General features: G+C 40.5%; 1 protein-coding gene and 1 non-coding gene across 2 annotated transcripts in view; both read right to left on the reverse strand.

The window, feature by feature from the left end:
* Positions 1-8,099: 8,099 nt before the first annotated feature.
* The window catches only part of pcf11 (PCF11 cleavage and polyadenylation factor subunit), a 41,670-nt gene continuing 36,416 nt past the window's right edge, over positions 8,100-13,353 (reverse strand). The window contains 3 exon segments of the mRNA XM_045716813.1: positions 8,100-9,231; positions 9,362-9,397; positions 9,512-9,604. Coding sequence (XP_045572769.1) covers positions 9,016-9,231; positions 9,362-9,397; positions 9,512-9,604 — 345 coding nt within the window. The 3' untranslated portion in view covers positions 8,100-9,015.
* LOC123742649 (small nucleolar RNA SNORA57) lies at positions 9,717-9,850 on the reverse strand. Its single transcript, XR_006769799.1, has one exon. It is a non-coding gene; the product is annotated as a small nucleolar RNA SNORA57 (small nucleolar RNA).

Genomic DNA, 13,353 nt, shown 5'->3' on the forward strand with positions numbered 1-13,353 from the left:
TTTGACCCATTGGGTTAATATACTTGGTTTGAGCTTTTCCTAGTTGTCCGGTAGTTTTTACTCTGTTTATTTAGAACCTAGTTGTCCTGTAGTTTTTACTCTGTTTATTTAGAACCTAACATAGCCAAAACCCTGGCATCATGTAGTGAGGTTTTCCATGCTGTGACCCATTTGGCTTTCCCAACAAGATCTGTATAACGGTTGTCGTAATGGATGGACCAAGGCACAGCGGGTTGAGTGCTCATATTTAACTTTTAATGTGAACACTTAATAAACAAAAGACGAAACCGATAAACGGCCGACAAACAGTCTTGCAGTCAACACACAGCTATGCAAAGAACAACCTCCCACAAATCCCATGACAAACACATTCCTATTTATAGGACCTTCAATCAGAGGCAACGAAAGACAGCTGCCTCCAATTGAAGGCCCCAACCCCAATTACCTACACATAGAAATAGAAATGACTAGACAGAACATAGAAATACACTAACATAGAACAATGACAAAAACCCCAGAATACATAAACCAAACACCCCTCTACATACACACACACCCCGAATCATATAAAACAAATACCCCCTGCCACGTCCTGACCAAACTATAATAACAAATAACCCCTTTACTGGTCAGGACGTGACAATCTGGGTTAGTCAACATATTTGGATTTCGTATATCTTTTTCTGGAACAATTGACGTCTTATTGTGTAGCCACAAATCCAAAGCCAACATCTAGATTAGAATGAAAATTAAATATAATAATGCTAACTGTTGTGATGACAGAGTGGGTGGGGTTGTTAATATATATGTAATTTAATATATATATAATTTCAAGCGTGTGCAAAGCTGTCATCAAGGCAAAGGGTGGCTACTTTGAAGAATCTCAAATATAAAATATATTTTGAAAATATATTTGTTTAACACTTTTTTGGTTACTACGTGATTCCATATGTTTTATTTCATAGTTTTGATGTCTTCACTATTATTCTACAATGTAGAAAATAGTAAAAATCAAGAAAAACCCTGGAATGACTAGGTGCCCCCAAACTATATATATATATACAGTTCATTCGGAAAGTATTCAGACCCCTTGACTTTTTCCACATTTTGTTACATTACAGCCTTTTTCTAAAATTGATTCAATTGTTTTTTCCCCCTCAATCAACACACAATACCCCATAATGAAAAGCAAAAACAGGTTTTGACAAATATTTGTAAATTTATAAAAAATGAAAAAATGAAATATTACATTTACATAAGTATTCAGACCCTTTACTCAGTACTTTGTTGAAGCACCTTTGGCAGTGGTTACAGCCTCAAGTCTTCTTGGGTATGACGCTACAAGCTTGACACACCTGTATTTGGGAAATTTCTCCCATTCTTCTCTGCAGATCCTCTCAAGTTCTGTCAGGTTGGATGGGGAGAGTTGCTGCACAGCTATTCTCAGGTCTCTCCAGAGATGTTCAATTGGGTTCAAGTCCAGGCTCTGGCTGGGCCACTCAAGGACATTCAGAGACTTGTCCCGAAGCCCTTCCTGCGTTATCTTGGCTGTGTGCTTAGGGTCGTTGTCATTTTGGAAGGTGAACCTTTGCCCCAGTCTGAGGTCTTGAGCACTCTGGAGCAGGTTTTCATCAAGGATCTCTCTGTACTTTTCTCTGTTCATCTTTGCCTCGATCCTGACTAGTCTCCCAGTCCCTGCCACTGAAAAACATCCCCACAGCATGATGCTGCCACCACCATGCTTCACCGTAGGGATGGTGCCAGGTTTCCTCCAGATGTAACGCTTGGTTTCATCAGACGAGAGAATCTTGTTTCTCATGGTCTGAGAGTCTTTAGGTGCCTTTTGGAAAACTCCAATCGGGCTGTTATGTGCCTTTTACTGAGGAGTGGCTTCCGTCTGGCCGCTCCACCATAAAGGCCTGATTGGTGGAGTGCTGCAGAGATGGTTGTCCTTCTGGAAGGTTCTCCCATCTCCACAGAGGAAATCTAGAGCTCTGTCAGAGTGAAAATTGTGTTCTTGGTCACCTCCATGACCAAGGCCCTTCTCCCCCCCGATTGCTCAGTTTGGCGGTTAGCTCTAGGAAGATTCTTGGTGGTTCCAAAGTTATTTCATTTAAGAATGATGGAGGCCACTGTGTTCTTGGGGACCTTCAATGCTGCAGAAATGTTTTGGGACCCTTCCCCAGATCTGTGCCTCGACACAATCCTGTCTCTGATTTCTACGGACAATCCCTACAACCTAATGGTCTGGTTTTTGCTCTGACATCCGCTGTCAACTGTGAGACCTTCTATAGACAGGTGTGTGCCTTTCCAAACCATGTCCAATAAATTGAATTTAGCACAGGTGGACTCCAATCAAGTTGTAGGAAAGTTTAAAGGATGATGAATGGAAACAGGATGCACCTAAGCTACATTTTGAGTCTCATAGCAAAGGGTCTGAATACTTATCTAAATAAAGTATTTCAGTTCTTTATTTATAGTACATTTTCAAACATTTCTAAGAACCTGTTTTCTATTTGTCATTATTGGGTATTGTCTGTAGATTGAATAGGGGAAAAAATTATTTGATAAATTTTAGAATAAAGCTGTAACGTAACAAAGTATGGAAAAGTCAAGGGGTTTGAATACTTTCTGAATGTGAGGGGCAACTTACCGGTTTGGTCAGGGCTAACATGTGGGATTACGTTTTTCCTGTGTCGGTGAGTACAGCTATTAAGTTAAGTTTGAGCATCTTAGCAAAATAATGTGTTTTATACAGCTGTCAACATTCTACAAGGAAAAAGCCACTTAATCAATTATGTAATCATTAACCCTATTACCTCGGATACCAGACTTCGATGAGTGATAACTCATTTCTAGAATGTTGTCATTGATGAGAATGAATCAAAAAATCTATTGACATTCAGAATTGAGTTTGTTTAGACACCCTATGTTGTAGTTTTATGACAAGAGACAAATCTTCAAAGGCACAGTATTTATTTATTCGGAGTGGTACATGCATTCACACAGTCTTGATTTATATCATTCTTCCCACTATGTGATTGATGTCAAGTGATAAAGCCGTTTAATTGATAACTTAAAAACGGCACTTCCTTCACTGCATTTTCACTTCCTCGTGGAAATTACAGTATATTAAATATTCTACAGCTGTAATGTCATCAATCAAATCAAAACTTTATTTATATAGCACATTACAACAAATGCATTTTAAGGTGTTCAAAGTCATGCATTGACCAGGTGCAGTCAGTGGAGGACCTGTACCCGGCCAAAGACTACAATCTTCAGGTTCAGTGGAATGGCATGTCTCCTTGAACCTGAGCCAGAATAACCCCTACCCTCCCTGTCATCTCTGTCTGTACCGGGCATTGTTAAAAAAAAGAGCACCTGGGGCATTCAGGCATCCTGGCTGGCATGGCGCTGTCGGTGGAGCAGCAGGAGGCTATACGGCAGGCAACAATTGGAAAGCACACCAATATCAGGAATCAAAGTAAGACCCAGATGCAGACTGTCGAAGTAACAATATTTAATGTTGTCCCAAAATGTTGAATAGAATTGAAAGTGGGTGGGCTATGGAGGGAAACAAAATGATCCAGTTTCAGGCCATGTGTTGGAAAGTGATGAGGATGCTGGAGATGGGGGGGTGTCTGCTAGTGGGTCTGGGCAGGTCTGATGAAGTTGATGTTGGTATGATGTTTATAAAAGTACAAATAAAATCGCAGAAAAAATATATATTATATGGGAAAGCCATCCATTCCTGATGCCATTTCTCTGTGCAAATGTTTTAACAGCATCTAAAATGTATTTTTGCGAGATCTCAGTTTTTAAATGATTACTTTTTTGTCTGATGACAATTGCTTCAGTTATTGAGTCTAAGAAGGCTATAAGATCTGTCCGACTGTTTAATTCAGATGTATATACATCTGTATTCCTGCTTAAGTTCAGACATTTTCTTCTTTATCGTGTAAAGATTTTTTATGGGCTTTTTTGAAGATAGTGATTTATTTTTCATTAATTTTAATTTCTAAATCCGATTTTACTTTTGCCGAGTATGAGATTATCATTCCCCTAATGTACGCCTTAAAGGCATCCCAAATTATATCGCGGGTCGGATTTGCCCCTGCTGGGATATACAATGAAATCAATGTGTATTTTTCACCATGTAAGGTACAATTCAACATTAGAAAACGGCCTTCTTGATCCATGTGCTGCAATATAAGGGAAAATGGTGTCTTCTTATTTATCAGGATGCCTACATCTCTGCTGTTACTACAGTAGGTGCCAGCATAGGCCTCTCCAACCCAGCTCCTCTTTAAAGGTTCAATTTCTCATTTTCTTAAAAAATATAACTCTTGCAAGAATACCACATCCGCTGACAATATCTTTAAGTGTTCGAGAACAGAAGGCCTTTTTTCCCCCCATCATGGAGCCTGTGCACATTCCATGTGATAAATTGGATTTTGTTGGTCTTGTATAGAATCAAAGTTAACCTCATCTGTTCCATCTATCATTGAAAAACCAAATAAAACATTTGAGCAGACATTTAACAAAAAAACAAAAAAACGGAGCAAAGTATGTCTTTGTATTTGAGGCGCTATGCCTTTTTATCTCCGACTGCTCTCTTAATGTACCAACACAACCTGTGGATACATACATTGTACATACATTTGAAGAAAGACTGCCACTTACGTACTGTGGTTAGCTTGTATTGCCTTAGAAATTAAAGTATAGTGGCTGGTGAGGGTCTACTTGGGGTGAGTGGGTCCTCCGAGAGACTGAAATGGGATGAGTGGAGGCCCCACGCACACCTCAGAGAAGTGTCTGATGCCCTCCCAGTCACCCCATCCCAATCCCCCAGATATAGCACCTCTCAATTCTCACCAATAACCACCATTATATCTTAGTTGTAATGACAAACAAGGAATAATAATGATTCGACATCCTATCCTAATCGGTCCAGAACTCTTATTCATTTTACAACAGGTTTACATCATAAAATAAGAAATACAATTACATTGTAGTATAATTGTCTTTCCTTCCTTCCCTCTCTCTCAAACCAAATCCATCCCTCTCCACCACCCCTTCCCAGTTCTCCAACCTTTTTTTTTAATCACACCCAAACCAAGCTTGTCCCACCCTCCCATCCTTACCCAACATGCCCCCCAAGCCAAGCTTATCACCACCTTCCATCCTTGCCCTTTCTTACCCACCCCTCCCTTCTTCTCAGACATTTATACCCCTCTATACATCCACTTACTCATCCATTCTCCTTCATTCAAACACAACATATACCCTATGCCTCCTACACATTCATCCTCCTTCACTCTCCCATCCATATGAACAGACACATACCCACACACCCATAGTACAAGTATTGACAATTATTGACTTATATGCTATATTCCCTCTTTTATATTGTATTTTCAGTGTCCATCTATCTCATTGGCATCGGTTAATTATATCATTACTTCCAATACAAGACACCAAAGTTATGGTAATATTTTAACAAAATACACTGCTCAAAAAAATAAAGGGAACACTAAAATAACACATCCTAGATCTGAATGAATGAAATAATCTTATTAAATACTTTTTTCTTTACATAGTTGAATGTGCTGACAGCAAAATCACACAAAAATAATCAATGGAAATCCAATTTATCAACCCATGGAGGTCTGGATTTGGAGTCACACTCAAAATTAAAGTGGAAAACCACACTACAGGCTGATCCAACTTTGATGTAATGTCCTTAAAACAAGTCAAATGAGGCTCAGTAGTGTGTGTGGCCTCCACGTGCCTGTATGACCTCCCTACAATGCCTGGGCATGCTCCTGATTAGGCGGCGGATGGTCTCCTGAGGGATCTCCTCCCAGACCTGGACTAAAGCATCCGCCAACTCCTGGACAGTCTGTGGTGCAATGTGGCGTTGGTGGATGGAGCGAGACATGATGTCCCAGATGTGCTCAATTGGATTCAGGTCTGGGGAACGGGCGGGCCAGTCCATAGCATCAATGCCTTCCTCTTGCAGGAACTGCTGACACACTCCAGCCACATGAGGTCTAGCATTGTCTTGCATTAGGAGGAACCCAGGGCCAACCGCACCAGCATATGGTGTCACAAGGGGTCTGAGGATCTCATCTCGGTACCTAATGACAGTCAGGCTACCTCTGGCGAGCACATGGAGGGCTGTGCGGCCCCCCAAAGAAATGCCACCCACACCATGACTGACCCACTGCCAAACCGGTCATGCTGGAGGATGTTGCAGGCAGCAGAACGTTCTCCACGGCGTCTCCAGACTGTCACATGTGCTCAGTGTGAACCTGCTTTCATCTGTGAAGAGCACAGGGCGCCAGTGACGAATTTGCCAATCTTGGTGTTCTCTGGCAAATGCCAAACGTCCTGCACGGTGTTGGGCTGTAAGCACAACCCCCACCTGTGGACATCGGGCCCTCATACCACCCTCATGGAGTCTGTTTCTGACCGTTTGAGCAGACACATGCACATTTGTGGCCTGCTGGAGGTCATTTTGCAGGGCTCTGGCAGTGCTCCTCCTGCTCCTCCTTGCACAAAGGCGGAGGTAGCGGTCCTGTTGCTGGGTTGTTGCCCTCCTATGGCCTCCTCCACGTCTCCTGATGTACTGGCCTGTCTCCTGGTAGCGCCTCCATGCTCTGGACACTACGCTGACAGACACAGCAAACCTTCTTGCCACAGCTCGCATTGATGTGCCATCCTGGATGAGCTGCACTACCTGAGCCACTTGTGTGGGTTGTAGACTCCGTCTCATGCTACCACTAGAGTGAAAGCACCGCCAGCATTCAAAAGTGACCAAAACATCAGCCAGGAAGCATAGGAACTGAGAAGTGGTCTGTGGTCACCACCTGCAGAACCACTCCTTTATTGGGGGTGTCTTGCTAATTGCCTATAATTTCCACCTGTTGTCTATTCCATTTGCACAACAGCATGTGAAATGTGTCAATCAGTGTTGCTTCCTAAGTGGACAGTTTGATTTCACAGAAGTGTGATTGACTTGGAGTTACATTGTGTTGTTTAAGTGTTCCCTTTATTTTTTTGAGCAGTGTACTTTATGGATATTCAATGTTTTGATCCAGAATGGGGTATTGGCATTTTCCTTATGAATTGTTTTAATACAACCTATGTAACGCAGTTCCTGTAAACGGTGCGTTGCCCAACACTTCATGTGGCTCAAACAGATTTTTGGAAGTTTTCACCGTACATAATTGAACTGCTTTTCCCCACAATGTATTTTGTTATCTATAATACCAAGGACAATGGACTGATAATTACAACTATTGTATTGGCACCACCAACTGGGAAAAAAAAGGTCAATTCTATTACACATATTTTAAAATACAAAAAAATCCCACTCCTTCAGTCATTCAAAAACTCAAACTCCCTACACAGGCTCTGGGGCAGGTGGGACAGCACAACTTAATGTAGCTCCTTGTATGTGCAATCTTTAACTCCTCAAAATTGTTCAGCATCAGAAACGATGTCAATTTTCCTATACTTTTTTTTTCCTCTACTTGAGCAGTGCCATTTATCACCATTGCTCTAAAAGTAACACAGTCCATCTTCTTCACAATAAGAATTTCTGTGTCCTGCTGGTGATAGGAACTCTCTACAGGTTGCAGTGCAGGTCTATCCACCAGCATGGGACCTTCAAAGCTACTAGATCGTTCCACCCTTTTGACAACCTCCCAATGAGACTCAACTGCCCTAATTTCTTGCAACCCGTTTCGTTCACCCTCTAAGGGCATTCAACAGATTTCGCTTCATGATCTCCGTGTAAATTTCTCATTTTCCATTCTTCCACTATCTCCTTCATAATGCTCTTTCCTACATATCCCACATCTCAGCTCCTCCTGTCTGCATATAACTACTGCTCTACACACTTTCTATTAATGTACTGTCCATACACATTTATATTCCTGACTAATATTTATTTTGAGTGTATTGTTAGGTATTAATGCACTTTTGGAGCTAGGTACATAAGCAGCTGCAAAATGTGTAAGCGACCAATAAAATTTGATTTGAAATACAATGATCTATAATCGCATGAAATAAGAGAAAAGACAAACTACTTTAATTCTAGAGAACTTTATTTAGAATTCAAGCCAAAGTGACAAATTAAAAAGCTAACTTTCTATAAGGGGTAGGGGAAACCAGGGAGAAGCAATACAGAAAAGCCACACCAATCACTGTTCACACAAACACATTTTCAGATTTGTTTTTATTGGATATTCCGCATTACCAAGCAAAATTGCATTTTTTTCCCCCTCAAACCTCTGCAAAAAAAGAAACCCTGCAAAACAAGTTTAAAAAAAAAGATATCCAACTGAAAGCGATTAGAAAGCAGGATCACAGAATTGTGTAGAAATGTTAGTTGCTAGCCATGTCGTGCCGTATGTACACAGCAGTGTAGAGATGGTCGGAAAAGTATTCCTCCTTACCTTTTGTAAACTAACCATTGACTGCTTCTTTTGAAATTAATTTACTATTAAGGCTAATTCAGAAGCCAAATTAGTAATTCATTAATTCTCTCCATCAATTCCTTGCCTCAATGGCAACCAAAATCTATTTATATATACACAAATAATTTTTACTTGGGAGGAAAGGACAAACTCATTAAAGCAATCTTCTGGGATTCTTAAGTCACACCCCCTTTTATCAATATTACAACAAAAGAATACCAAAAATAGCTTTATTTATAAATTAAATCTTTCACATACATCTTTTCCCCAAAAGTACATATTTTTGCAAAGGTAAAATGTTTAAGTTCAGGCATTCATCATTCATTCATTTACACAGCAAAAAAACACCTGACATTCACAGGCAGATTCCAAATACAAAAATGTATTCAAAGTTATGGCTGAGGGCCCTGCCTCAGAGGTGGTCAAATATAAAAAATACCTCTTCCTTACAAAACAAAGGGAGGAATGGAGGGAGAGCAGCCCGTAAAAGAGGAAAAGAAAAAGCAGCATGGTTTTTCTTTGTTTTTCAGGAAATTGCACTCGTTTCTCCCTCCATTTTCACCTGAACTTCATCCTTCACATTTTGAGCCTCACCGCCCGTCTCGGACAACGAAGCCTCCACTTCCTGTTTCACCGCAGCACAGCAGGAAGTGACCTCATCGTTCTCACGTTTTATGAACGCACCCAGCGGGTTCTCCATCAGCTTAATGGGGGATGGGGTGACGTCCAGGAACGAAGATGTCTGGCGGGAGAAGAGAGGCGATTGACAAGGAGGAAGAGAAATGATCAGTTAAAGCAGCATAGAAAGATTTGGAACACAATTTCACAGACCAAATTAAACAAACACATCAAGTGACCAAGTGGTTACTTACATTGTTGTAATCTTCAAAACATGAAGGATGATATGTCTGCGGAAAAAGATAGTCAAAAACATAATATTTGATTAGTATTTCCTTTACAAAGAGGACGATTTCGCTAACAGCAGGCTCATGCTACGAGTGATCTTTGTAGTGAACACCCACCTTCTCGTCGACTCTGATGGCATCTCTCAGGTGCCACTCCTCTTCCTCCTCCTCCCAGTACATCTCAAACTGCTCCTGGCAGATCTCACACGTCTACACAGACAGTGGGGGGGGGGAAGAATGGAATCTTACAACATTCTGACAATGTGCAGTGTCTACCATCAAAATAATATGGCAATATACAGGCTACAGCAGCATGATACGAGAATGCCCCAGCTACTGAGGATAGAACCAGAAGACAGGGAACATTCTGCCACCGAAGCCACGGCACTGGACTTGTTCTACCTCCATAACACATACACAAGTAAAAAGGAACAGCATGCATGCCAAGAATGGAGATTCAATCAACTTTAACTATAAGTTCATCTTCACGGTTGAAGCTTTAGCTGTTTTAACTTCTAGAATGATAAAAACAGCAACAAAACAAAGATCCAATGAAATTTGAGCTGAGTATGGGTCAAGACTATTACAAGCCAATGAAAACAGTCAGTTGTAGCCTTAAAACCTGTTAGGGCTAGGGGGCAGTATTTGCACAGCCGGATAAAAAAAACGTACCCGATTTAATCTGGTTACTACTCCTGCCCAGTAACTAGAATATGCATATAATTGTTTGATTGGACAGAAAACACCCTAAAGTTTCTAAAACTGTTTGAATGGTGTCTGTGAGTATAAGAGAACTCATATGGCAGTCAAAACCCTGAGACAAATCCTGACAGGAAACTGAAATCTGATGTGTGGATATCACTTCAAACATTTGCCATTGAAACACACAGGGACTTGCAATTAATTTAGCACTTCCTATGGCTTCCACTAGATGTCCCCAGTCTTTACAAAGTGGTTTGAGCCTCCTACCATCAAAATTGACTGAAAGAGAGGATGTTTACCTTGGTCACAGGGGATGGGCCATTACCATTGTGACGTCGGCGCCCATGGGTACTCTCCCTTTTCGAAACGTTTTGAAAGACAATGCAACCGTCCCAATGGAATATTATTGAAGCCCTGGTTGAAAAAGCCCCTAAAGATTTATGTTATACAACGTTTGACATGTTTGAACGAACTTAAATATATATTTTTTTGCTCATTCCTGACGACAAGTCAGACGCACACGGTACATTTTTACTAGCCTTCGGAGCGCGCTAACACTATTGGGACATAAATTATTAACTTTTTTGAACAAAACTACATTTGTTATGGACCTGGGATTCCTAGAAGTGCCTTCTGATAAAGATAATCAAAGGTAAGGGATTATTTACAATAGTATTTTTGATGGTTGATCGTTCCAAGATGGCTCCAACATAGACTTATTTTCTGGGCATACCACGTCGTTTATTGCAAAGTGTGATTTCCCAGTAAAGTTATTTTTAAATCTGGCAAAGAGATGGCATTCAAGACATGTTAATCTATAAGTCTTTGAATGACAATATTACATTTTAACAATGTTTTCGAATAGTAATTTTGTAAATTGTAGCGCTGATCATCGGAAGCATGAGGGAAAAGATTTTCTGAACGTCATGCGCCGATGTAAAATGCAGTTTTTTTTACATAAATATGAACTTTATCGAACAAAAAATGCATGTGTTGTGTAACATGATGTCCTAGGAGTGTCATCTGATGAAGGTTGTCAAAGGTTAGTGCTGCATTTAGCTGTGTTTTGGGTATTTGTGATGCATGCTAGTTGCTTTGAAAATGGCTGTGTGATTATTTCTGGCTGGGTACTCTGCTGACATAATCTAATGTTTTGCTTTTGCTGTAATGCCCTTTTGAAATCGGACAACGTGGTTCGATTCAGGAGAGGTGTATCTATAAAACGGTGTAAAATAGTCATATGTTTGAGAAATTGAAGTTATAGCATTTATGAGGTTTTGCATTTAGCGCGACGCGATTCCACTGGCTGTTGATTAGGGTGGGACGCAAGCGTCCCACTGGCCCAGACAGGTTAAGGGGAGGCCCTGTGTGATATCTGGGATGTAACCATTAGTCCTAACAGTTGCGTTATGCGAAGAAAACAAGAGTTTATATTGGACAAATTCAGGTATGTCCCTCCTGGTTTCGTTTGCTTCCATTTAATAAATGTTGTGCAACAGAATCAGCATAAAGAATATACCCCTGGTTGTAGCCCTGAGAGTGAGCCATATTTACATTAACTATATATACCGTAATTTCCGGACTATAAGCCGCAACTTTTTCCCCACGCTTTGAACCTCGCGGCTTAAACAATGACGCGGCTAATATATGGATTTTTCCCGCTTTCAAATTTTTTTGAAAGGAGATTACTTCAGTGGTTTCAGTGCACAGGAGGAGGAAGATAGTGACCAATGACTTTCTTGGTAGGCTACTGTTAAATTTTTTGTTACAAGCCGTGTTTCGTTAAAGCCTATTTATTTTTGTTACAAGCCATGTTTCGTTAACCTCTTAGGGCTAGGGGGCAGTATTTACACCGCCGGATAAAAAACGTACCCGATTTAATCTGGTTACTACTCCTACCCAGTAACTAGAATATGCATATACTTATTAGATATGGATAGAAAAAAAACCTAAAGTTTCTAAAACTGTTTGAATGGTGTCTGTGAGTATAACAGAACTCATATGGCAGGCAAAAACCTGAGAGATTCCTTTACAGGAAGTGGCCTGTCTGACCATTTATTGGCTTTCTTTGACATCTCTTTCCAAAACAAAGGATCTCTGCGGTAACGTGACACTTCCCACGGCTCCCATAGGCTCTCAGAGCCCGGGAAAAAGCTGAATGTCGTCATTCCAGCCCCAGGCTGAAACACATTATCGCCTTTGTCAAGTGGCCGATCAGGGGACAGTGGGCTTAGGCGTGTGCACTGGTCGCCCCAGTCTTTCTTTTTTCCCCTCTATTTACCGAAACGCAGATTCCCGGTCGGAATATTATCGCTTTTTTACGAGATAAATTGCATAAAAATTGATTTTAAACAGCGGTTGACATGCTTCGAAGTACGGTAATGGAATATTTAGAATTTTTTTGTCACGAAATGCGCCATGCTCGTAACCCTGATTTACCATTTCAGATAGTGTCTAGAACGCACGAACAAAACGCCGCTGTTTGGATATAACGATGGATTATTTGGGACCAAACCAACATTTGTTATTGAAGTAGAAGTCCTGGGAGTGCATTCTGACGAAGAACAGCAAAGGTAATAACATTTTTGTTATAATAAATCTGATTTTGGTGAAGGCTAAACTTGCTGGGTGTCTAAATAGCTAGCCCGTGATGGCTGGGCTATGTACTTAGAATATTGCAAAATGTGCTTTCACCAAAAAGCTATTTTAAAATCGGACATATCGAGTGCATAGAGGAGGTCTGTATCTATAATTCTTAAAATAATTGTTATGCTTTTTGTGAACGTTTATCGTGAGTAATTTAGTAAATTGTTAGTAAATTCCCCGGAAGTTTGCTAGTATGCTAGTTCTGTCACATGCTAATGTAAAAAGCTGTTTTTTGATATAAATATGAACTTGATTGAACAAAACATGCATGTATTGTATAACATAATGTCCTAGGGTTGTCATCTGATGAAGATCAAAGGTTAGTGCTGCATTTAGCTGTGGTTTGGGTTTATGTGACATTATATGCTAGCTTGAAAAATGGGTGTCTGATTATTTCTGGCTGGGTACTCTGCTGACATAATCTAATGTTTTGCTTTCGTTGTAAAGCCTTTTTGAAATCGGACAGTGTGGTTAGATAAAGGAGAGTCTTGTCTTTAAAATGGTGTAAAATAGTTATATGTTTGAGAAATTGAAGTAATAGCATTTTTAAGGTATTTGAATATCGCGCCACGGGATTAGACTGGCTGTTGCGTAGGTGGGACGATTTGGTG

This window comes from Salmo salar, chromosome ssa04 (genome assembly GCF_905237065.1).
Source record: "Salmo salar chromosome ssa04, Ssal_v3.1, whole genome shotgun sequence".
Classification (NCBI taxonomy): Eukaryota; Metazoa; Chordata; class Actinopteri; order Salmoniformes; family Salmonidae; genus Salmo; species Salmo salar.